Raw genomic sequence first — 23,787 nt, 5'->3', positions numbered from 1 at the left:
TTCCTGATGTGTCAGTGGCCACTAGGCGACGGATATTTAAGCTCACATCTTGGAATGAGGAACTTGTTGAGCAGCTTGCCTGTGAAGTATCACATAGGAGGGGCATATGGGGGCAGGTGACTGGTAAACCCAAGTATATAAAGACTGACACACGGTTTGTGCAGTCACACAAGTTGCAATGATGAAACTGATGCTTGTACTGACTCTTGTGAACCTTCTGCTTGCAGGTATGTGTTTTCAGGTTATGCCAACATATTGGTTGCATGCAAATGCTGATAGAATATTTCACTTTTGAATTTTACGTTTTCAATCGAATCTAGTGTATCGCGTTGTTTGGAGGACCACACAGATCACAGTATATCAACACTAGCATGCATTTATGTTTTGTTATTTTGTTTTTGTTATAATTAACAATTGGGACTGTTCTAATTAAGGATTCCTTTTTAATCCTTGTCATCATCAATTATTGATAACTAATATAACTGTTACTGTCGTTATTTCACAGCATCGCCACCTTAAACAGCCTAATTACTTATTCATTATAGAAGTACTGTCAATATAGTAATATGATATTTTAAGTCTTTCTTTCATTGGTTGAAAAGTCTTCATTATTGAACATGCTGGCAAACAAAGCAAAAATGTATCATATATTCAGAAGATCTGAGGCCTGCACACTGCTCTCCTGATTTTGTGGAGCTTTTGTTCAGAAATATCTCACCAAAATTGATCACACTGATTTGTTTTTGTTGTCTCTTTCCTAGAATCCCCAGTAAATGTTGATGGTAGGTCAGATTAAATCATTTCTTTTGTCTGAGGGGATTCCATTGCTGCTGTTTAATGAAATTATTTGTCAGACATATTCCTCTCCTCAGTGACCAAACTGATTTCTGCTTCAGTTTGCGGCACCGCTCCACTTAAGCCCAGGATAGTTGGAGGTGAAGATGCTGTACCTGGAAGTTGGCCCTGGCAGGCCAGCCTACAGAAAAATGGCCGGCATTTTTGTGGTGGTTCCTTAATCAGCAAAGAGTGGGTGTTGACTGCTGCTCACTGCCTCTATGGGTGAGAAAACATAACTCAGTGCAGTTTTTACTGCTGAAGCGAGTGAGTCAGGGCTGGAGTTTGACAAATATTTGTCTAAGATGGTAAATATTAGACATTTCTAAAACGCTTCACACACAAATATAGAAATATATCCACCTGCATATAACCTTTTCATATCATATTTGACTTTCAGGTGAGACCCAAAGGGTTTTATTGCCATGTGAACTGAGCAAAAGTAAATGCCTTTTGTAGAAAAGGTGTTTTAATCTCCATGTTTGCCCTCTTCATGCTGAGGAGAAGGAATTGAATCAAACTGAAGATTCAGAGCAATCAGTTTTCTCAGGCTACTTTTCCTTATAAATAGGTAATATAGTATTACCATAACAATGAACTGGACTGAACTGGATTATATTGTAATGTTTCTAATTGAACTTGAAATAAACTTGTTTTCATTCTCATTGATATGTCCTGAAATTACTTAATGACTTAAGAAATTGAAATAATTTTTTATAACTAAATCAAAGTGAATATAACCAGATTAAATTAAATGAATCGTCTGAAGGGGTTGCTGAAGGCAATGCTGTGTTTGTAAGGTTTATGACTTCTATCTTATTTTCAGAACCAGCACAGTTGAATGGCAGGTTTCTCTTGGTCGTCAAAACCAGCAGGGTGAAAACCCCAATGAAGCGTCCAGGACTGTTGCCACCATCGTTATATACCCAGACTATAAAGTTGCCTACAACAATGACATCGCTTTGCTTAGACTCTCCTCACCAGTCAACTTCACAGACTACATCAGACCTGTGTGTCTGGCAGGGAGTGGCAGTGTGTTCATCAATGGCACTGACAGCTGGGTCACTGGCTGGGGTTCGGTCAGAGAGTTTGGTTAGTATTGGTTGAGTTCAGTGTTCTTGTGTCCTGTATTCTGTATGTTTATGAGTGAACTGTCTACGACATTTTATTTTTCCTCAAAGTGCCCTTACCATTCCCTCAAACTCTTCAAGAAGTGGAAGTTCCAGTTATTGGAAACCGACAATGTAGCTGTCTGAACGGAGTTAGTAAAATCACGGACAACATGATCTGTGCCGGTGTTCTCACTGGAGGCAAAGACTCATGTCAGGTCGTCTGCTTAATTTCATTTGTCACTTTGATGGTAATCGTGGTTGGGACTTTCTAAATTTACAGGCTGTCCTCTTTATCTTTTCAGGGGGACTCTGGGGGACCAATGGTGAGTAAGCAGGGCTCCATCTGGGTCCAGTCTGGAATTGTAAGTTTTGGTTTTGGCTGTGCGCGGCCCAATCTGCCTGGAGTCTACTCCAGAGTGTCCTGTTACCAGTCCTGGATCAACTCCCACATCCCCTCTGATAAGCCTGGCTTTGTCCAGTTCACTTCCAGTGGAGCAGATCCTGATAGCAGCTACACCTGTCCAGATCTTCCATCTTTACAAACAGCGAAACTGAGAACTATAAGTGTCACTACACCTTCAAGTAAGTGCAGTCATGAGTGCCTAAGAGCCATCATATGAAGTCCACATGCTTTCTTTTCACTTAGGATTAGCTTGACCTGGATGAGAGAAACTAAGAAAAAGTCCTTCAGAGTCAGTCTTTCCTATTTTAGATAATATTTGCCTTCGTTTTTGTTTTTTAAAAACTTTTCTGTCATTTAGGACCAGTTTGTGGCAAAGCTCCAATGAACAATGACTCTCTGAAAGACAGTAGTATAGTTCCTGGAGGAATGTTGCCTTGGATCGTAAGCCTCCGCAAGAATGGGGTCCATACATGCGGAGGGACATTAATCTCTGACAATTTTGTTCTAACTTCTGCTAAATGCTTGTCTACGTAAGTATACAAGCAGTTTGTTTGCATTTCTTTAATTAAATATGAGACGTATCCCTAAACTCTCCTTACATCCTGCTGACAGACCTTGTCCAGATGCCAGTGAATGGACCGTGTTTCCAGGCCAGAATCTTGTGAAAAGAATGGAAAAGTCAGAGATATCGCTAGGTGTTGCAAACATTACAGTTAGCAACATGAATGGCTCCAATATTGCTCTTTTGCACCTGGCCGATCCAGATAACTACAGAAAATATATCCAGCCTGTGTGTGTGGATATAAGCAATGAAAGATCCCTCCCTGTTGGAAGTCAGTGTTGGGTTGCAAGCTGGGAAAATGAAAGCAATGGCTCAGGTAAGGCTTTATCGCGTTTCTGTGCTCTCTGGTAAATTTTCTCAAGTGACTGCATTATAGGTCTTCAATATTTGCTTCATCTTGGACAGATAATTCCCAAAAACAGAATTCACATGAATTAATATGATTATTGTGGATATTAAAGCTGACTTAGGTCTTCGGAGCCTTGATACGCGGATGTTAAAATGTGGAAATGTTGGAGATTTGGACAACATTTGCACTTACTCCATGAACCATAAATGGGTAAAAAAAAAATCTACCATCTACCAGTTTTATGAAAATGCTTTTAGTAGTAGTGCGCAAACCATTTGTTTCAGGATCTTATTGATGAATCTTGTTTTAACATCCACAGGTGGACCAAGGTGGAGCTCTGCTGTGCAAATCAGACTCTTCGTGGTTCCAGGTAGCAGTCATGACAATGAATGACAGCACATCTGTTCCTGCAGATGTTCAGGTCTTTGTCAAACTTTCAAGATTTGGGTCATTTTTAAAGGAGACAGTTACCAATATATCATTTCCTTAAAGACTTTCATCAGGAAATTTATCAAGTTTGTCATCTTTCGTTTTCATGTCTTTCACTCTCCCCATTAACGTCAGTGTTCCTGTTATTGTAATCCCTTAATGGGGCAGCTGAAGCTGCTCATTACTGCACTGAAAAATGATTCTGACATTCTTAACAAGACCCACCATGTTAAACTGGGGGTAATCTTTTTGTAAGAGTCACTCATAAGAAGTTTATCATTTTTGTGACAAGAAATTGTATTTTATTGCATATTTTTCCGTGAATTTATCATCCAGTAAATTTTATTCTTAAAAATGTGTTGATGGCCATCAATAAAAGACAAACTGCATAACAACAGGATTTTGTGCCACATGTGGTTAATTTTTCTTAAATTACCAAAACAATGGGAGACATTTTAACCCAAAAATAATGAATACAAGTGAGGCTTAAACTAAATATCCATTTTATTTCAAATCAGAACAGTGCAGAGTTACATTTCGTAATGTACTCTTAAACAAATCAATTCATATTAATCAGCTACAGATAGTAAGCATGGAAGCAGCCTTAAGCACATCTCAAAATTACTCATAATACAGTATCGCAAAATAATAGTAAAAGAATAATCAGCAAAAAATTAAAACACAATGTTTGGAGTTCTATGAAAAAAGGAATAATTCATGTGTAGACCAGCAAAAGGCTGTTCAGCTTAGAATTAAGGCAAGTCCATTTTGAAAGCTACCTAAGCTAAAACAAAATGCCATTACAGATCACATGTCTCTCAATTTCTCCCTGTGTACTTAATAGTACACAACATTTACTGTATCCGGTCATATTTTTATTTGACGATCCAAACTTTGAGCATAAATGTAATGCTCGACATAATGTCTGAAATCATTGTTTTAACATGACTGCTCAAACTCTTCAATTTAAATAATTTTTCGTGTACTGAAAAGGTATTAAAAGTATTTACTCTACAAGTACTCACTGAAGTACTGAAGCGATTCTTTATGTGTCCATGTTAGCAGTTGTTTGCTGTTAGGGAGCGATTTCATAAGCACACAGGCTGTTAGTTTCACTGAATAAAAGTGGTGGTGTGGAAGTTCCTGTCACTGTAACTTCCTGAAAATTGTAAGAAGGTTTAGGCTGGTAATCAGCTGAAGTAAGCAAGCTAATAATATGAATGTATTGAACTGGATGTATGAAACAGCTGGTGTCTTTGGGAAGTAGAATATTTTTATTTTTTTCCGGGCGCACCTCCATCAGCCTCTGCATCTGCTGCTCCTTCATCATTTTGATTCACCATTTCACTGTATTTGCTCTTAAAAAACCCAACCTATAAGTAAAATGATTAAAAAAAAGACATCAAACCTGTATTTTTATGCCATGATATATAGAAAAGACCAAACCAGATGAAAGAATGAACTTTAGAATGAAAAGACTGTCATTACTGAACACATTTAGCAATTTCTTTCCCTTTGGAAATCTGTGTCATTTACTGAAAAAAAATAAGTGTCTCACCTTATACAGGACAGCAGTGAGTAAAGCTAGAAAAGCCAACCCTCCCAGAGATCCTCCGACAATCTCTTTGGTGAAATCTGGTTCAGGATACACTTCTACCTCTGTTTCAATCTGAAGCACAACATGACAATTGGATCAAATTCAAGCTCCCTGAAATAATAATTAGGAGTAATGTGTAATCTTGCAAACCTTGCGAACAGGGGGGGTGTTATTAGTCGCTGTTGAGAAGAAGATGTACTGGTCTCTATCATACTCCAGACTGGCGGTGCTGGTCAGGAGGAATTTGGCAGATGGAAGTCCAATCTGAGAGAAACAAAAACGAACAGACAAGCCTTTCAATCTGATTTGGTTGTTAAATTAAAAAGTATTAACTACATCTGAAGAAAAAATTAATTTATGTCACAATATGAACTATTTTCATTAACTACATAAACTTCACATCAATTACCTGCTCTATCCATCCTGAACTAAGATTGGCAGAGATCATATACGTCACACTTTCCAACCTTCCCATCAACTTAGTGCACTTGAAGACTCTGCACCTGGCTACAGAGCAGTCCTGTGGTGGACAAATGAAACATGACATCTGCAGTACGATATAATGTGCACCTTTTAACAGATGTGATTCAACAGTTACACTGCAAAGGCAACTCACCAATAACTTATTTTCCTTTATCTGAGCAACAAAATCAGTGACAACAGGTTCTTCATCTTTGTGTGTTTGACAGTCTTCAATCTAAGAAAAAAGGAGTGATTTATGTCACTTTGACTATTTTCCCCAAATCATTTTATCCTACAGTTACAGGTGAGCCTTTCTAAAGGTAAGCAGCTCGTGACATATTTCACCTGCAGAGTATTCAAATGCACCCAGATGTCTTTGTCGCCGAGCTTTACAGGAACCTTGATCACCACCGTGAAATTCAGCACCCTGATATGATTTGTAACCTGAGAGAAAGGGAGAAATGAAAGGTTTTAGAGAAAAACTAAACATTAAATTAAGCTGTGTGTCAAGCCAGTGAATGTGTTAACAGTAGGAAGACTAATGGACGAAGCACTCTTTCACCTTGATTAATTGCTCGACTGGTTTCTGCAAATTATTTTTCCCAGAAGTGAAATTACTGTAGGTGAGGGAGCTGCAGAGAAATTGGAAACATTCAATAAATATTAGATTAAGGAGAACAAAGTTATCTATTTGAAATCATACACATTTATTTTTCAATTCCAGTTGCAAAACACAGACCTTTCAACTGAAACAAAAATGCTGGACTTCACATTGATCTCTCTCTTCATGTAGAGCTCACTTGAAGGGGAGTGCTGCTGATTCCCACTAAAAGATAAAGATGAAAATATTCATAAAAATGTGAATATTGCATAAAAGAGCTGTATCTGCAGCAGGTGACCAGGACCTGGTGGCATTTGCAGTGACAAAGATCCTCTTGTCAAGTCCACTGTTGGTTCCGATTCCATAGGAGACAATGAAGACTGCCTAAAATGAGGTGAATGAGAGAGGTCACTTGGCCTCTTTGGGCTCTACAGTCTGTGCAGCAGTGAGAAGCAGCAGTGCAGCTAACCCACCTTGGATTTGCTTTTGAAAATAGGTTTGTCAATACTGCAGTCTGTCTTTCCTCTAGTTACACCATCTTCACTGTCCAAGGAGTTGCACTCAATCCTTCCCTGCATTAAAAGGCACAACATCTTTGTGATTTGGGCAGCAGCTGATCAGAGCTTAACTCAAACAGACTAGATCCTGATGCCTTACCTGTAGGGTTGTAAACTTCCTGTAGGAGAGCCCAACTGGATAAGTAAGAGTAACATGGCTGTTGTATGAGTTTTCCTCTCTGTTCTCCACTGACACAGTTACATCCAAAAGCTCATCAATGCCGACTTTAACCTCTAAGGATCTGACAGTTAATGAGGAGGAAGAATTAAAGAACTGAGTAGATTAAGACTGCAGTCAACACAGCATTTCTTTTACATGAACTTCTGGTAGCTGTAATAAAACCTGTTGGACCCTGTTGAATGTTTGAGCCTTTTCTACTGAAAGAGAAACATAAGACTCACTGAAATAAAACTTTACTTGTTACTTGTCCTTACTTGGTGAAGTTGAAATCCACTTTCAGGTTGTCTACACAGTTGTCGTCGACACCACAGTTGATTTCAAACCCTAACTGCAGAAGACAATAAGTTGTAAGGCTCATGGATATAAAGGGGACTGGCATATTAACACTGTTAAGGATTTCTCATTGTTTTGGGACATCTCATAGCAATGCAGAGGACATCAAATGGTTTCACATGAAATGGTCAATTTTTAATGCAGCTTGAATGAACTGAATTGAAAATAAGCCGTGGTGACAGTAAAACTTTTTAGAAAGATGGTGCTCAGTTCATGAAGGTTACTCACTGGATGAAATGTTGTTTTCTTAGCCTGCTGGGAGAGGCTTGGTTTAAGATTTGTGATAGAAGGGACACCATCAAAAGTGAATGTGAGCTCATTCTTAAGTGGATTGAAAATATCTTCTTGGCAAGCCTTCAACCAAACAAGAAAATCATCATCAAACTGTAAGTTTCTGAATAAAGAAACCTATTTAATATCCTATTGGTTATTTAGATGTTATTAGATTCTACCTCAATATAGAAATTCACACTGCTGCACTTTTGACCTCTTAAATCAACAGTAAATGAACCGGTCTCATCTCGTCGTTTCTCTCTGATGTAAGCTCGGTTGTTCGGAGTCTTCCGAGTGGCATCCAGGGTCAAAGTGTAATTAATCTGTGCTTCAGCTGAGAAAGAACAGAGTTTCATTTATAGATAAATATACGCACATACAAGTATGTAACTGAGTGGATGAAAAATGAAGAGAGTGAGAAACCTGTGTTCACTGCAGAGTGACTGTGCATGGTAAAGCAGATTTTAGCTGTGTTCTCCAATGGTTTGGAGCAAATAACATTTTGAGTTGGGATTTCTTTTGGGCTGAATGTCACAGTTGCTTCAACCATTACTATAGGCTTTGATCTGGAAAAGATACAATAGAAAGACACATGCCAACAACCTTCGAATGTGAGTTTAGACCTACTAAAAACTTTTTTGTTCGATGTACACATTCAGGCTACAAACTAGTAAAAAATGTAAAAATGTCCATAATTATGCATATCCTAACTACATAGGACTTACCTGAGTAAGACAACTGTGCCCTTTGAACCCACCGCTAAGTCAGGCAGACCGTCACCACTCTGATCAAAAGACGACTGACTGATTGACATGCCAAAGAACTTCAGTCCTGACTGGACCTCAGAGGCAGCGATTCTCTGTGGAATGGAAAATATTTGAATGAATCAAGCAGAAAACAGAAAAGATTTTATCCACTGTTTTGTGATTTCTTTAAGTTTGTTCACCTGTGAGTAAATAGGATTGATTCTTTTGCCTCCTTCACCGTGAAATATGTAGATACTGCCTTGACCGTCATTCTCCAAAGGTGCTCCAACTGCCAAATCATTGAAACCGTTTTTGTTCAAATCAGGCAGAACAGCAAGAGAAGACCCAAACCTTCCTTTGTCGGATGCATCCCCTCTTAGTACTAATGGAGAATCGAAGTGACACTCGACATTCTGGTGAAAATGTAAGGATGGGAATAGTGTTTCATGATCATTAAAAATGTGAAAATTTAACAAATAGATAGACTGAAAAGCACTTGTTGTAGCTGTCAGGTACCGAATAGCTGAGTGTGCAAACATAAACTCGTCCTTCTCTGTCAGAGTCTTTGTACATTGGAGAAGATATGAGGATCAGATCAGTGTAGTCGTCATTTTTCAAGTTCATGGCACAAACCTCCGCCCCAAAGTATTCACCACTCTGAAACAGTCAAATAACAGTTTTCATTTAATAGATATATTGATATGTTTCAGGTATTTCAGGACAATCTATATAAGTGGTAAATGCCTACCTGCCATTGATGTGGGACAATAGTTTGCTTTGTTGTCTCTCCTTGAACAGTCCTCACAAGTCCTTTGTGTTGATATCTTGGAGCACCAATAATTGTCAGTGAGCCATCTGAAACTTTAGCCACTGCCATGGAATAACCTAGAATTTATTAGGCATTGGTGTGAATATTCTAGTTTAGCCAGTGTAAACAAAGTGGATATATTGGCAGGTTTTTCATGTGTTGGTCATCCTCTACACATTACTACATGTGGATGGCCTCTGGTCAACATATTCCTTCAGTAATATAGATGTAGAGTTGTGCACCTACACAACCAGGTGTTATCTCGTTCTATGGAACTATTCTTACCAAGATAACTGTCAGGTTCTATGTCCATGGGCTCATATAACATTGTCCTGGATGTGTGTTTCTTGTAGCCTCCTCTCCACTGATTAGCACCAACAATGGACATCTGAATTCCCTGAAATGTAGAGGAAAATGTATTTGGCAACATCTAAATCTAAATATGTCAAAATTCATAATTTATTCAAAGTCTGTTTTGTTTTTGAATTTGTAAGATAATATCATCTAATTCTCATCAAGTGATTTTAATTACCCCTGGAATATAAGCTGCTTTAAACCCTTCTTGGGACATTTCCAGAGTCAGCGTGTCTCCACTGGTTTGAGATCCTGTGATAGCAAAATAAACAAGAGCCTACGTTTCTTAATGCAACTAAAGTCTGCATATGAATTGCATTCAGTGTTTCATAAAGGCTTTTACGCAATGCGCTTATTTAGGCTTAAAAGGTTTCTGAGTCGAGGCTCAGAGGAGTAAGTGGTTACTGCACTGTTGAAATGAGACAAAATATTCACTGTTGATGTCGTACATTGAAATAAACTTCAGTAATTTTAGCTGAAAATTAAAAACCGGTATTAATTTATTTTCTTAAGATAATAACAGTACCTTCAATAGAGAAAATCTTATCTTGCAAATTCTGCCGTATTTTCTCAAGAGCTTCAAAGCCCTGCACTTTAAACACATGGTTCGCCAGAGGATGAGATGCAATGGTGTTCAGTTCGTTTATTGCTGAAGGATTTCCAAATGCATTCCCGACCTAAGAATTGAATAAAACATGTTTGTGGTAATATAGTTTTGGGATTAACTAAAAGCAAATGTAAAGTACATGTGATCATAAAGCTTCTGCTTTAGATCATACAGGGTTAAAAAAATAACATTTAAATTATAGAGCATATGCCTTGTATCTTAGACATAAATTTTAAAACTCATGTCACCATGTTTTGATATGAAAACATATGATTAGTCTGCTTGGTGAGTTAGCTAAAAGGCTTTGTACATGCAGAATTAATTATTGTACTTGAGGATTTGATTTGTACTTTGACTTGTTTTCACACATTCAGGATTTATATGTTGACACGAGCTACAAAACATATGTAAAAAGCATAAGTAAACAACACTCATACTGTGCCCTGCATGCAGAAAAAACAGATGAAGTACCTCCACACACATAACAGAGACTTCGTCTCATTTTTGTAGCTACATACGGTATAAATAGATAGAACTTACTCCAATGGCAAAGCGAACAATGTTTTTATTTTCAGCTGATTGTATTGCTCCTTTTAAATATTCGAGGTCATTAGATTCTCCGTCTGTAATGACTATCAAAATCTTCTTCACCTTCGATCTAGAACTTCTTGCAGGTGAGAAGACTTTGTCCCTGGCAAAAAAAGATTTTTGACTTTTGATTAATGTTTTTGTACAGTGCTTCATTCAACACATATGTATAAAAAGAGAATCAATTGTCAAATATAAGGAAACAAACTAAGGGACTTGGTTTGAATCATAAAAATAAATGTTTTTTTATTATCCACAGAATACTTCAAATTTTATGATTCTCAAAGATTCCTGAGTAACATGGAAATATGTGAAAATCAACATTAACTTAAAGTGGTTGAAATAATGCTTTTCACTACAATGAAAACATGAAACCAAAATTTTACTTCAATCTTGGCAAATTAATTAAAATTTCTATGGCTAAATTCTGTTGATACTGATAAATGGCTTGTGTTGCTGCCACCCTGAAATATAAAGGCCTAAACTTAGCTTGAATGTTGAGTTAAACTGCAGATAATCATGTTTCTGTTTTTGCGAACAGACAAGGCAACACAGGTGAAAGGGCTCCAGGAAGAGAGCAGGAAATCAAAGCCCAGAATAAACAGAGAACATTCAAACATGCTCTTCCTCTCCTTTCTCAGTTTGAACACTCTTAACTTTCTCTTCTCAAGTCTTTGTCCCTCCTATTCAAGCAAAGGCGGTGAGCAAAAGACACAAGGAGAGGAGAAACAAGACAATTAAAGATTATCAAAAAATGGGAAATCACTGCTTCTGTGCTGGCATCTTAAATCATTGTCAATAAAAAAGATGTGGGGCACCAACATGTTCCCAATGCATGGCTGGCATGTCATTCCTGTCACGTTTTATGTGTGATTTATACACATTTTAAGCTTTTTGTATTTGTTTTTACATCATTAAGATGACGAGTACACAGTTAGGGGAAAGTACAGGGTAAGGTGTTAACCCTTTAAAGGAAATGCATGAAGTCACAAAGAAAAATATAAAATGCATCGTAATGATAACAATCAGTGTGTCGTTATTATGTATATTATGAGCTCAGTGAGGTGGTACGACTGCTTCATTTGCATCTTATTGTTAGAGTCTAATGTTGTATTTCAGGTCTCTGTCAGAGCATTAGTGTTTCCACCAATCCATATATTTAATTTTAATTAAATTTACTCTGTGGGATTATGTGTCACACCCTTTTTATATGTGAAAAAGACTTTTATAAAGGATATTCCTTGCACCCTCACGAGCACATCTTGCAAATATTCTTCTCTTCTCACTCCTCTCTCCCTCTTAAAAAACCAAGACATCCTTCAAGATGTTTTACTTAAATCAATTCCCAGGTCACATATAGGATGGTGGAAAGGAGAGAAAGTGCAGAAAAGACAGAAGTCGACCAAAACCAAAAGAACAAAGAAACAAGCAGGCGAATGGGTTGAAGAAAAACTGGCAGAGGAAAACCAGGTTGGTACCACGGACAATCTGGCAAATAGAATCAAGAGGTTATGCCATATATCACCACATAGAGTCATGATGACACTTACACAAGGTGTGTAATGGCCCTCGCAGTGTAAGTATATCCACCAGACTGACTTATTTGTTGAATTTGTGTTTGCCAATTGTTGGTTCTAAATGTATTGAAGTAATAATGGATTCTGGGTTGTGTGGAGAACTGGACGATGGCAAACTGCAGAAGAAAGAAAACATATGAATATGAGCTGGAAATGTGTATTCGACATGCAAAACTATCCAGTAAAAATAAGGCATTTTGGCTGTTGGGGCGATTAGGGGAATGTGCCAAATAAAGATAAAAAAAAGGCACGGGAGTATTAAGACTTCATAACTGTTTAAGTTGTATTGGACATTTGCTGACTTAACACATTTTGTAACATAAATGGTGGTAATTACATACGCAATTCTTCTGCTTACTTAAAAAAATAAATTAAACAACCAAAAAAGGCAAAATGTTCTATTATATATCTGGAATATTCTCTTGTTGATGTTTAAGAAAAAATAATAACGCAGTCTTACTTGTGTATCTTTTCCCAAGAGAGACGCAATCAGTTTTCTCACAAAAGTCTTCATTCTGTCAAAATCATCTGCATATACACTGCCTGAGCCATCCAACAGAAATGCAATGTCAGCTTGGGTTTGACACTCTGTCAAAAAGAAGAAATGGATTCATGTCTTAACAGTTCTCTGCACAGTTTCCCATCAAGTCAGCTTGTTTGTCAACATGTTCTCGGATTCAAACTTTTGGTCTATTTGTAGCAATGTTGTAAAAAAAAATCTTAGTTCAGGAAAAATTGACAGAATCACTGAATCTAGAAATGCAAACTGATTCCATAATTATTCCCTCTACTTCCTCTAAATGAATGGTTTTGTGTCATAGTTGAGATTTGTTTTTATATTTTCCAACAAAATAAACCAGCTGAACCCAAAACCTTCAAGAGTAGCGATTTCATATTTTTTGTGTTAGTTAGGTTGTGTAGTTGTGTTTCTGGTGATATGCATGCTCGACTGTGTGGTGAGTAAATGTGGTGATCCTGCATTTAAAAGTCATTGTATTTACCTTCAATTGCAGACGGGACTGTTCTTTTTTGAGTGTCATATTTGTCTATCTCAATACAAAGACCGTTGTACATGGTGATACTTTTGCAGTCTTTAGGAATGGTTGGACCACATGCCTGTAAAAGACACAGGGTCAGGTTTGTTCAATAGCTTGATGAGTTTACTGTCCTTCAAGCAATACATTTCAATCAGCATGAAAAAGTTAACATTTCTCTGCAAGTCACCCACTCACCACAGTGGCTTCTGTGCTGGGGTCACTTGTCATTGCCAAACCAAGAGACATGTTGACTGCAGACTGTGGAACTGTAGAAATGTTCAACAATTCTTAAAGTATACAGTCAAGACACGATGTGACAGTGAAGAGAAACTAAAACTACAGCTACCACGGGTTTAAATACTCCCTGCGTAATACAGGAAACAGCAACAAAATCAATTTAATCAAAGACTGGAATGCAAAACATAATTCACTTTCACATAATTTTAGAAGATTCTGTTAAAACTAGTGGAAATGAACTGTTTCCTACCTTGAAGTTGCAGACTTTGGCATTGATCAGTGGTGCACTTAAATATTTGCCCCCTTTGATTTCCTGAATACTGTTTAAAAGGGGCACTGACGAGCAAGCTAAAGAAATAAAACCACACAAACATTTGAGAGGAGCAGGCTGGTAAGTCTTGTGTTTTTAATTAAGACACATGATTATAAACTTGTTGTTGTGTAGTATGTATATTGAAGTGTTGAAAGTTAGGGATGGAAAAAAATCACAGGAGCAAATGATATGACAGCAGTTACCTACATCAAGCTCTATAATGCATGCTCTGACTCACTCTGATTTTCTTTGCACCACCTGGTAGCCAAAACATGCAGCAGCATCCTTCAGGGACTTCCAAGCCAGAGGCTCAATATTGAAACAAAGTGCAGCTTTTAACACTGTGGAGTGAATAAGTAAAATCCACAGCATTTATCTCATCTAAAGCCAAATTTTGATCAATTTAACTGAAATAATCTCAGATGTAATATGAATGGAAAAGGTTTACTATATATGTTGTTTTGGGTGTCTCAGGGTGAAATGATGTGTGCCACTGTGTCTTACTTTAAATACCGTTAGAGGGCACTAAAGTCAGAACTTTTCTAATTCAGAGCATGGCACCTTAAAACCGTTATAATGAGAAAAACATTCTGCAGGCTGAAGTCAGATTTCCTCTTGTCCGTTGATCTTTGGTTTTGATCAACTGTGATATTTCTTCAAATTATCAAAAATATATTTTTTTACATTAAAATGTACATTTTAAAATATATATATATATATATATATATTCTAAAGACGCACATACAATACAAATATGAGCAATTTCCTCTGTTTACTTATAATAAGGGATTTTTTGGAGGCACACTTTGTATTTAGTAAAACACTATTAAAAAATATGAAAAAGTTTATTTCTTCCTAGTAATGTTCCATTTCTTTTCTTACACTAAATTAGGTCACTAAATACGCTTGAATCCAGTGCTGCCGGTTGGCCTTCGATTAGATATTTAATTCTGTTTAGAGATACATGTTGCATGATGTGAAATATCTATTCACTCTATAAGTATTTCTACAATAAAATAAAAAAATCCGGACCTCATTTTATCATTCATATATCTATTAGATCTATTATATCAAGTAGATGGATTCTAAGAGAATGAGATATGAATGGCATATGTAAGCAATCATTCCAAACCGTTTTTCAGCTCCTATATCACTAATTATTGTTTGCTACTCTGTTTTGCAGCTTACATCTGACAGCATGTATTAGTTGAAATGAATCCATCAAATTTGTGCAGAATCTGGTCTTACCTGATAGCAAAAGAATAGCTGTAACTGTCCAGTTCATTGTGTTACTCCCATGAAACGTAACTAAAAGTGCGATGTACCTTCTGAGCTCAAACAAATTTATCTGGAAACTGTGGGAGGCACCTAATTTACTCTGGTTAAAGTGTCAAGAGAGGTGTTGGAAGCACAACGCAGAAATTATGAAAAAAAAAGTGCTATAGCAGTCATTATGAGAAACTGCAAAAAGTCATTTCCTTCATTGTCTGCATGTTATAGGTCATCACTGATCAATATTAATGTTGTCTCGCAAACACACGTTAGACAAATGTTAGACTTTCAGAATTAACAGCGCACATTGTTGCATTGGTGAATGCTTCATATGACATACATGCAAAACTACACAGGCACCCACAAACTAAACCTTGCACCTCAGCTGTTATTTCCTGTTTCTCCCCCCCAAGTTGTATTTTTAAACCGAGCAGAGAGACATTTTAGAAGGTCTCCCTGCTTACTGTACTGAAAAATATGAAGTCAACACAACATCCTGTAATATATTTTCTGCCCTTCTTATTTTATGACATTTTCCATCCAATATACATTGAAAAGAAAATACACTTATTTGAGCATTATTCAATACTTTAACTCTTGACCAGAGGGGGAGACTGACAGCATGTTTTATATTTGGTCAGATGTTAAAAAGGGAAACTAGTCTAAACTTCGAAGTAGTACAGAGGCCTCTCAGAAGCCCTAAAAGAAGAACAGCATTATGTGGCATTACATGTTTTTCTCTGGTTGTAGGTTGAAGGACAGGGTCACAGAATCAAAAGTTAGTAGCCTAATATTAGCACGAGAGTAAAGACGTTAATGACGACTTTAACACTTTGTCACAAATGCACTCTAAACTGGCAGCAGTGCAGTAGAAAGGCCGTCCATCCGAGTATTAATCTGATCAGAAATGGGCAGAATGTATTTTTGAATAATCCATCCATCCATTATCTGCCGCTTATCCGAGGGTCGGGTCGCGGGGGCAGCAGCTTTAACAGAGAAACCCAGACGTCCCCGTTTTTGAATAATGACATTAATAAAAACATTCTGTCATATCATGACTGCATCATGAGAGCTCATCCTGAGGGCAAGAGTAACATACTGTCATGGTTTTATCCAAATGTTTGACCCACATAAACAGAAGCTCTGAGAGGAACTGACAATCCAAAGGTTTATTGACCAGACAATGAAAAATGGATGTGAATCTGTAGAAGGAAACCAGGTACTGGAGAACGGAGGCTTCACTGTAGAGAGAGAGGTATGTGAATGATGGCTGGAATGAAAAGAACTGATGGCTGTTTGTTGTCTGGAAAACAGTACAGATGTGAAGTGTTGAAGTGTGGACAGGTCACACAGAAAAAGTTGATCCTCAGGAGTGTGAAGGCTGTCAGCTGTGGATATGAAAACCCAAAGGTTTAATTCTCTCAGGAGAATACTCAGAAGAAGCTGCACGTGGAAGGTTATTCCTTAATATCCCGGGAAGATGATCCTGGAGAGAACACAAGAGGATTAGTGAGTTGATCACAAGAACTTCAGGGGGCTTAGGTTCCACCACAAGGTTCAGCATTCAAGCGCTGAAGTACTGACAGCCAACTCCTGATATACTGCCAATGGTGATCACTGATGATTCCCAGGTGTGTTGATCCACCCTCCAGGTACTGGGCCCATGGCGCCCTCTGGTGGATCTGGAAAATGGCACAACCCACACTGATTCATCCCAGGTCCCTGACACATACGGGTCTGTGAAACATAGTTTTATCATACTATATTTTCATAATGAGCTGAAACACACAAAAAAATTTAACCACAGACATCTCTGATGCTTTCTTAACTGAAGGACATGTCAAGTATTATCACTCCAGAGGTGACTGGCTTTTGTCCTTTGCACTGGTTTGACTAGAAAAGGTTAATCAAGAACTCTGTCATAAAAACAAATCAGTCGAGTAGATGGACACATTTTATGTAAGATATATGACAAAAGGATACAACAAATCCCAAAATGTCTCCAACTCTTTCATTCTTCCAGTTTTGTGTTTGATTAATGGACTATCCTCAACACATCATAAATTCCTGATGTGTCAGTGGCCACTAGGCGACGGATATTTAAGCTCACATCTTGGAATGAGCAACTGTTTGAGCAGCTTGCCTGTGAAGTATCATATAGGAGGGGCATATGGGGGCAGGTGACTGGTAAAACCAAGTATATAACGGTTTGTGCAGTCACACGATGGCTTTGATGAAACTGATGCTTGTACTGACTCTTGTGAACCTTCTGCTTGCAGGTATGTGTATATATAGAATATTTTACTTGTTGTTTTCAATTGAATCTAGTGTATAGCATTGTTTCGACCACACAGAAAACAGTATATCAACACTAGCATTTATGTCAACTAATTAACAATTGGGACTGTTCTAATTAAGGATCCCTTTTTAATCCTTGTCATCATCAATTATTGATAACTAATATAATTGTTACTGTCGGCGGCTTACTACAATATGAGAAATGTGATTATTTCACAACATCGCCGCCTTAAACAGCCTAATTACTTATTCATAATAGCAGTACTGTCAATTAATATGATATTTTAAGTCTTTCTTTCATTGGTTGAAAAGTCTTCATTATTGAACATGCTGGCAAACAAAGCAAAAATGTATCATATATTCAGAAGATCTGAGGCCTGCAAACTACTCTCCTGATTTTGTGGAGCTTTTGTTCAGAAGTATCTTACCAAAATTGCTCAAACTGATTTGTTCATGTTGTCTCTTTCCTAGAATCCCAAGTAAAGATTGATGGTAGGTCTGATTAAATCATTACTTTTGTCTGAGGGGATTCCATTGCTGCTGTTTAAAGAAATGATTTGTCAAACATATTCCTCGTAAGCCTCCACAAAAATTGGGTCCATACATGCGGAGGGACCTTATTCTCTGACAATTTTTGTTCTAATTTCTGCTAAATGCTTCTCTACGTAAGTATACAAGCAGTTTGTTTGCATTTCTTTAATTAAATATGAGACGTATCCCTAAACTCTCCTTACATCCTGCTGACAGACCTTGTCCAGATGCCAGTGAATGGACCGTGTTTCCAGGCCAGCATCTTGTGAAAAGAATGGAAAAGTTTGAGCTATCGCTAGGTGTTGCAAACATTACAGTTAGCAACATGAATGGCTCCAATATTGCTCTTTTGCACCTGGCCGATCCAGATAACTACAGAAAACACATCCAGTCTGTGTGTGGATATAAGCAATGAAAGATCCCTCCCTGTTGGAAGTCAGTGTTGGGTGGCAAGCTGGGAAAATGAAAGCAATGGCTCAGGTAAGGCTTTACTGAGTCTCTGTGCTCTCTGGTAAATTTTCTCAAGTGACTGCATTATAGGTCTTCAATATTTGCTTCATCTTGGACAGATAATTCACAAAAAAAGAATTCACATGAATTAATATGATTATTGTGGATATTAAAGCTGACTTAGGTCTTCGGGGCCTTGAAACGCGGATGTTAAAATGTGGAAATGTTGGAGATTTGGACAACATTTGCACTTACTCCATGAACCATAAATGGGTAAAAAAAAATCTACCATCTACCAGCTTTATGAAAATGCTTTTAGTAGTAGTGTGCAAACCATTTGTTTCAGGATCTTATTGATGAATCTTGTTTTAACATCCACAGGTGGACCAAGGTGGAGCTCTGCTGTGCAAATCAGACTCTTCGTGGTTCCAGGTAGCAGTCATGACGATGAATGACAGCACAGAGTCATTCATAAGAAGTTTATAATTTTTGTGACAAGAAATTGTATTTTATTGCATATTTTTCCGTGAATTTATCATCCAGTAAATTGTATTCTTAAAAATGTGTTGATGGCCATCAATAAAAGACAAATTGCATAACAACAGGATTTTGTGCCACATGTGGTTAATTTTCTTAAATTTCCAAAACAATGGGAGACATTTTAACCCAAAAATAATGAATACAAGTGAGGCTTAACCTAAATATCCATTTTATTTCAAATCAGAACAGTGCAGAGTTACATTTCGTAATGTACTCTTAAACAAATCAATTCATATTAATCAGATACAGATAGTAAGCATGGAAGCAGCCTTAAGCACATCTCAAAATTACTCATAATACAGTATTGCAAAATAATAATAAAAAAATAATCAGCAAAAAATTAAAATTAAAACATGTTTGGAGTTCTATGAAAAAAGGAATAATTCATGTGTAGAGCAGCAAAAGGCTGTTCAGCTTAGAATGTGGGTTAAGGCATACAGAGTCAACTTTGAAAGCTACCTAAGCTAAAACAAAATGCCATTACAGATCACAAGTCTCTCAATCGCTCCCTGTGTACTTAATAGTACACAACATTTACTATATCAAGTCATATTTTTATTTGACGATCCAAACTTTGAGCATAAATGTAATGCTCGACATAATGTCTGAAATCATTGTTTTAACATGACTGCTCAAACTCTTCAATTTAAATGGTTTTCCGTGTACTGAAAAGGTGTCAAAAGTATTCACTCTACAAGTACTCACTGAAGTATTGAAGCGATTCTTTATGTGTCCATGTTAGCAGTTGTTTGCTGTTAGGGAGCGATTTCATAAGCACACAGGCTGTTAGTTTCACTGACTAAAAGTGGTGGTGTGGAAGTTCCTGTCACTGTAACTTCCTGAAAATTGTAAGAAGGTTTAGTTTGGCAATCAGCTGAAGTAAGCAAGCTAATAATATGAATGTATAGAACTGGATGTATGAAACAGCTGGTGTCTTTGGGAAGTAGAATATTTTTATTTTTTTTCAGGCGTACCTCCATCAGCCTCTGCATCTGCTGCTCCTTCATCATTTTGATTCACCATTGCACTGTATTTGCTCTGAAAAACCCAACCTATAAGTAAAATGATAAAAAAAAAAGACATCAAACCTGTATTTTCATGCCATGATATATAGAAAAGACCAAACCAGATGAAAGAATAAACTTTAGAATGAAAAGACTGTCATCAATGAACATGTTTAGCAATTTCTTTCCCTTTGGAAATCTGTGTCATTTACTGAAAAAAAATTAGTGTCTCACCTTATACAGGACAGCAGTGAGTAAAGCTAGAAAAGCAAACCCTCCCAGAGATCCTCCGACAATCTCTTTGGTGAAATCTGGTTCAGGATACACTTCTACCTCTGTTTCAATCTGAAGCACAATATGACATTTGGATCAAATTCAAGCTCCCTGAAATAATAATTAGGAGTAATGTGTAATCTTGCAAACCTTGCGAACAGGGGGGGTGTTATTAGTCGCTGTTGAGAAGAAGATGTACTGGTCTCTATCATACTCCAGACTGGCCGTGCTGGTCAGGAGGAATTTGGCAGATTGAAGTCCAATCTGAGAGAAAGAAAAATGAACAGACAAGCCTTTTAATCTGATTTGTAGTGTTGTTAAATTAAAAAGTATTAACTACATCTGAAGAAATAATTACTTTATTTCACAGTATGAACTATTTGCATTAACTACATAAACTTCACATCAATTACCTGCTCTATCCATCCTGAACTAAGATTGGCAGAGATCATATACGTCACACTTTCCAACCTTCCCATCAACTTAGTGCACTTGAAGACTCTGCACCTGGCTACAGAGCAGTCCTGTGGTGGACAAATGAAACATGACATCTGCAGTACGATATAATGTGCACCTTTTAACAGATGTGATTCAACAGTTACACTGCAAAGGCAACTCACCACTAACTTATTTTCCTTTATCTGAGCAACAAAATCAGTGACAACAGGTTCTTCATCTTTGTGTGTTTGACAGTCTTCAATCTAAGAAAAAAGGAGTGATTTATGTCACTTTGACTATTTTCCCCAAATCATTTTATCCTACAGTTACAGGTGAGCCTTTCTAAAGGTAAGCAGCTTGTGATATATTTCACCTGCAGAGTGTTCAAATCCACCCAGATGTCTTTGTCGCCGAACTTTACAGGAACCTTGATCACCACCGTGAAATTCAGCACCCTGATATGATTTGTAACCTGAGAGAAAGGGAGAAAATAAAGGTTTTAGAGAAAAACTAAACATTGAATTAAGCTGTGTGTCAAGCCAGTGAATGTGTTAACAGTAGGAATACTAATGGATGAAGCAATCTTTCACCTTGATTAATTGTTCGACTGGTTTCTGCAAATTATTTTTCCCAAAAGAGAAATTACTGTAGGTGAGGGAGCTGCAGATAAATTGGAAACATTCAATAAATATTAGATTAAGGAGAACAAAGTTATCTATTTGAAATTATACACATTTATTTTTCAGTTCCAGTTGCAAAACACAGACCTTTCAACTGAAACAAAAATGCTGGACTTCACATTGATCTCTCTCTTCATGTAGAGCTCACTTGAAGGGGAGTGCTGCTGATTCCCACTAAAATATAAAGATGAAAATATTCATAAAAATGTGAATATTACATAAATGAGCTGTATCTGCAGCAGGTGACCAGGACCTGGTGGCATTTGCAGTGACAAAGATCCTCTTGTCAAGTCCACTGTTGGTTCCGATTCCATAGGAGACAATGAAGACTGCCTAAAATGAGGTGAATGAGAGAGGTCACTTGGCCTCTTTGGGCTCGACAGTCTGTGCAGCAGTGAGAAGCAGCAGTGCAGCTAACCCACCTTGGATTTGCTTTTGAAAATAGGTTTGTCAATACTGCAGTCTGTCTTTCCTCTAGTTACACCATCTTCACTGTCCAAGGAGTTGCACTCAATCCTTCCCTGCATTAAAAGGCACAACATCTTTGTGATTTGGGCAGCAGCTGATCAGAGCTTAACTCAAACAGACTAGATCCTGATGCCTTACCTGTAGGGTTGTAAACTTCCTGTAGGAGAGCCCAACTGGATAAGTAAGAGTAACATGGCTGTTGTATGAGTTTTCCTCTCTGTTCTCCACTGACACAGTTACATCCAAAAGCTTATCAATGCCGACTTTAACCTCTAAGGATCTGACAGTTAATGAGGAGGAAGAATAAAAGAAGTGAGTAGATTAAGACTGCAGTCAACACAGCATTTCTTTTACATGAACTTCTGGTAGCTGTAATAAAACCTGTTGGACCCTGTTGAATGTTTGAGCCTTTTCTACTGAAAGAGGAACATAAGACTCACTGAAATAAAACTTTACTTGTTACTTGTCCTTACTTGGTGAAGTTGAAATCCACTTTCAGGTTGTCTACACAGTTGTTGTCGGCACCACAGTTGATCTCAAACTGCAGAAGACAATAAGTGTAAGGCTCATGGATATAAAGGGGACTGGCATATTAACACTGTTAAGGATTTATCATTGTTTTGGGACATCTCATAGCAATGCAGAGTACATCAAATGGTTTCACATGAAATGGTCAATTTTCAATGCAGCTTGCATGAACTGAATTCATAAAAAGCTGTGGTGACAGTAAAGCTTTTAGAAAGATGGTGCTCAGTTAATGAAATGTGTTTCAAGGTTACTCACTGGATGAAAGGTTGTTTTCTTAGCCTGCTGGGAGAGGCTTGGTTTAAGATTTGTGATAGAAGGGACACCATCAAAAGTGAATGTGAGCTCATTCTTAAATGGATTGAGAATATCTTCTTGGCAAGCCTTCAACCAAACAAGGAAATCATCATCAAACTGTAAGTTTCTGAATAAAGAAACCTATTTAATCCATTATAGGTTATTTAGATGTTATTAGATTCTACCTCAATATAGAAATTCACACTGCTGCACTTTTGACCTCTTAAATCAACAGTAAATGAACCGGTCTCATCTCGTCGTTTCTCGCTGATGTAAGCTCGGTTGTTCGGAGTCTTCCGAGTGGCATCCAGGGTCAAAGTGTAATTAATCTGTGCTTCAGCTGAAACAGACCAGTTTCATTTACAGAAATATGTACGCACATACAAGTATGTAACTGAGTGGATGAAAAATGAAGAGAGTGAGAAACCTGTGTTCACTGCAGAGTGACTGTGCATGGTAAAGCAGATTTTAGCTGTGTTCTCCAATGGTTTGGAGCAAATAACATTTTGAGTTGGGATTTCTTTTGGGCTGAATGTCACAGTTGCTTCAACCATTACTATAGGCTTTGATCTGGAAAGATACAATAGAAAGACACATGCCAACAACCTTCGAATGTGAGTTTAGACCTACTAAAAACGTTTTTGTTCAATGTACACGTTCAGGCTACAAACTAGTAAAAAATGTAAAAATGTCCATAATTATGCATATCCTAACTATGTAGGACTTACCTGAGTAAGACAACTGTGCCCTTTGAACCCACCGCTAAGTCAGGCAGACCGTCACCACTCTGATCAAAAGACGACTGACTGATTGACATGCCAAAGAACTTCAGTCCTGACTGGACCTCAGAGGCAGCGATTCTCTGTGGAATGGAACATATTTGAATGAATCAAGCAGAAAACAGAAAAGATTTTATCCACTGTTTTGTGATTTCTTTAAGTTTGTTCACCTGTGAGTAAATAGGATTGATTCTTTTGCCTCCTTCACCGTGAAATATGTAGATGCTGCCTTGACCGTCATTCTCCAAAGGTGCTCCAACTGCCAAATCATT

The 23,787-nt window shown here is 37.5% G+C and overlaps 3 protein-coding genes and 1 long non-coding RNA gene across 5 annotated transcripts in view; 2 read left to right on the top strand and 2 right to left on the bottom strand.

Annotated features, from left to right (window-relative positions):
- The first annotated feature begins 181 nt into the window (after nucleotides 1-181).
- On the top strand, nucleotides 182-4,052 carry LOC140278033 (polyserase-2). The gene is made up of 10 exons (XM_072372921.1): nucleotides 182-227; nucleotides 762-782; nucleotides 873-1,059; nucleotides 1,661-1,926; nucleotides 2,016-2,161; nucleotides 2,249-2,528; nucleotides 2,708-2,879; nucleotides 2,962-3,227; nucleotides 3,373-3,470; nucleotides 3,580-4,052. Exons 1-10 carry the CDS (start codon nucleotides 182-184, stop codon nucleotides 3,748-3,750), a joined length of 1,653 nt encoding a protein of 550 aa, XP_072229022.1. The 3' UTR covers nucleotides 3,751-4,052.
- A 654-nt stretch (nucleotides 4,053-4,706) lies between these two features.
- Nucleotides 4,707-23,787, bottom strand: part of LOC140277984 (integrin alpha-M-like) — a 26,373-nt gene continuing 7,292 nt past the window's right edge. The window contains exons 1-30 of one of the 2 annotated variants that reach the window (XM_072372851.1): nucleotides 15,209-15,353; nucleotides 14,199-14,301; nucleotides 13,898-13,995; nucleotides 13,606-13,676; nucleotides 13,375-13,489; nucleotides 12,834-12,961; nucleotides 12,347-12,489; nucleotides 10,749-10,899; nucleotides 10,128-10,278; nucleotides 9,780-9,853; nucleotides 9,533-9,644; nucleotides 9,188-9,324; nucleotides 8,956-9,096; nucleotides 8,640-8,852; nucleotides 8,419-8,552; nucleotides 8,117-8,259; nucleotides 7,873-8,027; nucleotides 7,649-7,774; nucleotides 7,342-7,415; nucleotides 7,007-7,148; nucleotides 6,823-6,921; nucleotides 6,654-6,733; nucleotides 6,488-6,574; nucleotides 6,311-6,380; nucleotides 6,094-6,192; nucleotides 5,903-5,983; nucleotides 5,696-5,806; nucleotides 5,437-5,550; nucleotides 5,248-5,358; nucleotides 4,707-5,062 (exon numbers count right to left, since the gene is read on the bottom strand). In XM_072372851.1, the coding sequence (XP_072228952.1) occupies nucleotides 4,964-5,062; nucleotides 5,248-5,358; nucleotides 5,437-5,550; nucleotides 5,696-5,806; nucleotides 5,903-5,983; nucleotides 6,094-6,192; nucleotides 6,311-6,380; nucleotides 6,488-6,574; nucleotides 6,654-6,733; nucleotides 6,823-6,921; nucleotides 7,007-7,148; nucleotides 7,342-7,415; nucleotides 7,649-7,774; nucleotides 7,873-8,027; nucleotides 8,117-8,259; nucleotides 8,419-8,552; nucleotides 8,640-8,852; nucleotides 8,956-9,096; nucleotides 9,188-9,324; nucleotides 9,533-9,644; nucleotides 9,780-9,853; nucleotides 10,128-10,278; nucleotides 10,749-10,899; nucleotides 12,347-12,489; nucleotides 12,834-12,961; nucleotides 13,375-13,489; nucleotides 13,606-13,676; nucleotides 13,898-13,995; nucleotides 14,199-14,301; nucleotides 15,209-15,245 (3,399 nt within the window). In that variant the 5' untranslated portion in view covers nucleotides 15,246-15,353 and the 3' untranslated portion in view covers nucleotides 4,707-4,963. Of the gene's footprint in view, nucleotides 5,063-5,247; nucleotides 5,359-5,436; nucleotides 5,551-5,695; nucleotides 5,807-5,902; nucleotides 5,984-6,093; nucleotides 6,193-6,310; nucleotides 6,381-6,487; nucleotides 6,575-6,653; nucleotides 6,734-6,822; nucleotides 6,922-7,006; nucleotides 7,149-7,341; nucleotides 7,416-7,648; nucleotides 7,775-7,872; nucleotides 8,028-8,116; nucleotides 8,260-8,418; nucleotides 8,553-8,639; nucleotides 8,853-8,955; nucleotides 9,097-9,187; nucleotides 9,325-9,532; nucleotides 9,645-9,779; nucleotides 9,854-10,127; nucleotides 10,279-10,748; nucleotides 10,900-12,346; nucleotides 12,490-12,833; nucleotides 12,962-13,374; nucleotides 13,490-13,605; nucleotides 13,677-13,897; nucleotides 13,996-14,198; nucleotides 14,302-15,208; nucleotides 15,354-23,787 lie in introns of those variants that run through there. The other variant, XM_072372852.1, reaches the window with a different exon arrangement.
- Nucleotides 17,461-19,073, top strand: LOC140278612 (uncharacterized). Its single transcript, XR_011909209.1, has 5 exons — nucleotides 17,461-17,511; nucleotides 18,002-18,195; nucleotides 18,278-18,541; nucleotides 18,687-18,784; nucleotides 18,893-19,073. It is a non-coding gene; the product is annotated as an uncharacterized lncRNA (long non-coding RNA).
- Nucleotides 19,844-23,787, bottom strand: part of LOC140278863 (integrin alpha-M-like) — a 4,265-nt gene continuing 321 nt past the window's right edge. The window contains exons 2-18 of the mRNA XM_072373959.1: nucleotides 23,686-23,787; nucleotides 23,465-23,598; nucleotides 23,164-23,306; nucleotides 22,922-23,076; nucleotides 22,388-22,455; nucleotides 22,053-22,194; nucleotides 21,869-21,967; nucleotides 21,700-21,779; nucleotides 21,534-21,620; nucleotides 21,357-21,426; nucleotides 21,140-21,238; nucleotides 20,949-21,029; nucleotides 20,742-20,852; nucleotides 20,479-20,592; nucleotides 20,290-20,400; nucleotides 20,026-20,089; nucleotides 19,844-19,890 (exon numbers count right to left, since the gene is read on the bottom strand). The exon at nucleotides 23,686-23,787 is cut by the window's right edge and continues 111 nt beyond it. Coding sequence (XP_072230060.1) covers nucleotides 19,844-19,890; nucleotides 20,026-20,089; nucleotides 20,290-20,400; nucleotides 20,479-20,592; nucleotides 20,742-20,852; nucleotides 20,949-21,029; nucleotides 21,140-21,238; nucleotides 21,357-21,426; nucleotides 21,534-21,620; nucleotides 21,700-21,779; nucleotides 21,869-21,967; nucleotides 22,053-22,194; nucleotides 22,388-22,455; nucleotides 22,922-23,076; nucleotides 23,164-23,306; nucleotides 23,465-23,598; nucleotides 23,686-23,787 — 1,707 coding nt within the window. The remainder of the gene's footprint in view (nucleotides 19,891-20,025; nucleotides 20,090-20,289; nucleotides 20,401-20,478; nucleotides 20,593-20,741; nucleotides 20,853-20,948; nucleotides 21,030-21,139; nucleotides 21,239-21,356; nucleotides 21,427-21,533; nucleotides 21,621-21,699; nucleotides 21,780-21,868; nucleotides 21,968-22,052; nucleotides 22,195-22,387; nucleotides 22,456-22,921; nucleotides 23,077-23,163; nucleotides 23,307-23,464; nucleotides 23,599-23,685) is intronic.

Source organism: Leuresthes tenuis, unplaced genomic scaffold (assembly GCF_036924035.1).
Source record: "Leuresthes tenuis unplaced genomic scaffold, fLeuTen1.0.hap1 SCAF_20, whole genome shotgun sequence".
Classification (NCBI taxonomy): domain Eukaryota; kingdom Metazoa; phylum Chordata; class Actinopteri; order Atheriniformes; family Atherinopsidae; genus Leuresthes; species Leuresthes tenuis.
This window is presented reverse-complemented; position numbering and strand designations above follow the sequence as displayed.

Bases quoted from the DNA above. Each gene is read 5' to 3' on its own strand.
- LOC140278033 (XM_072372921.1), top strand. From the start codon at position 182: ATGAAACTGATGCTTGTACTGACTCTTGTGAACCTTCTGCTTGCAG. The intron at 228-761 runs GTATGTGTTTTC...TCTCTTTCCTAG, and splicing joins TGTGAACCTTCTGCTTGCAG to AATCCCCAGTAAATGTTGAT. The intron at 2,529-2,707 runs GTAAGTGCAGTC...TCTGTCATTTAG, and splicing joins AAGTGTCACTACACCTTCAA to GACCAGTTTGTGGCAAAGCT.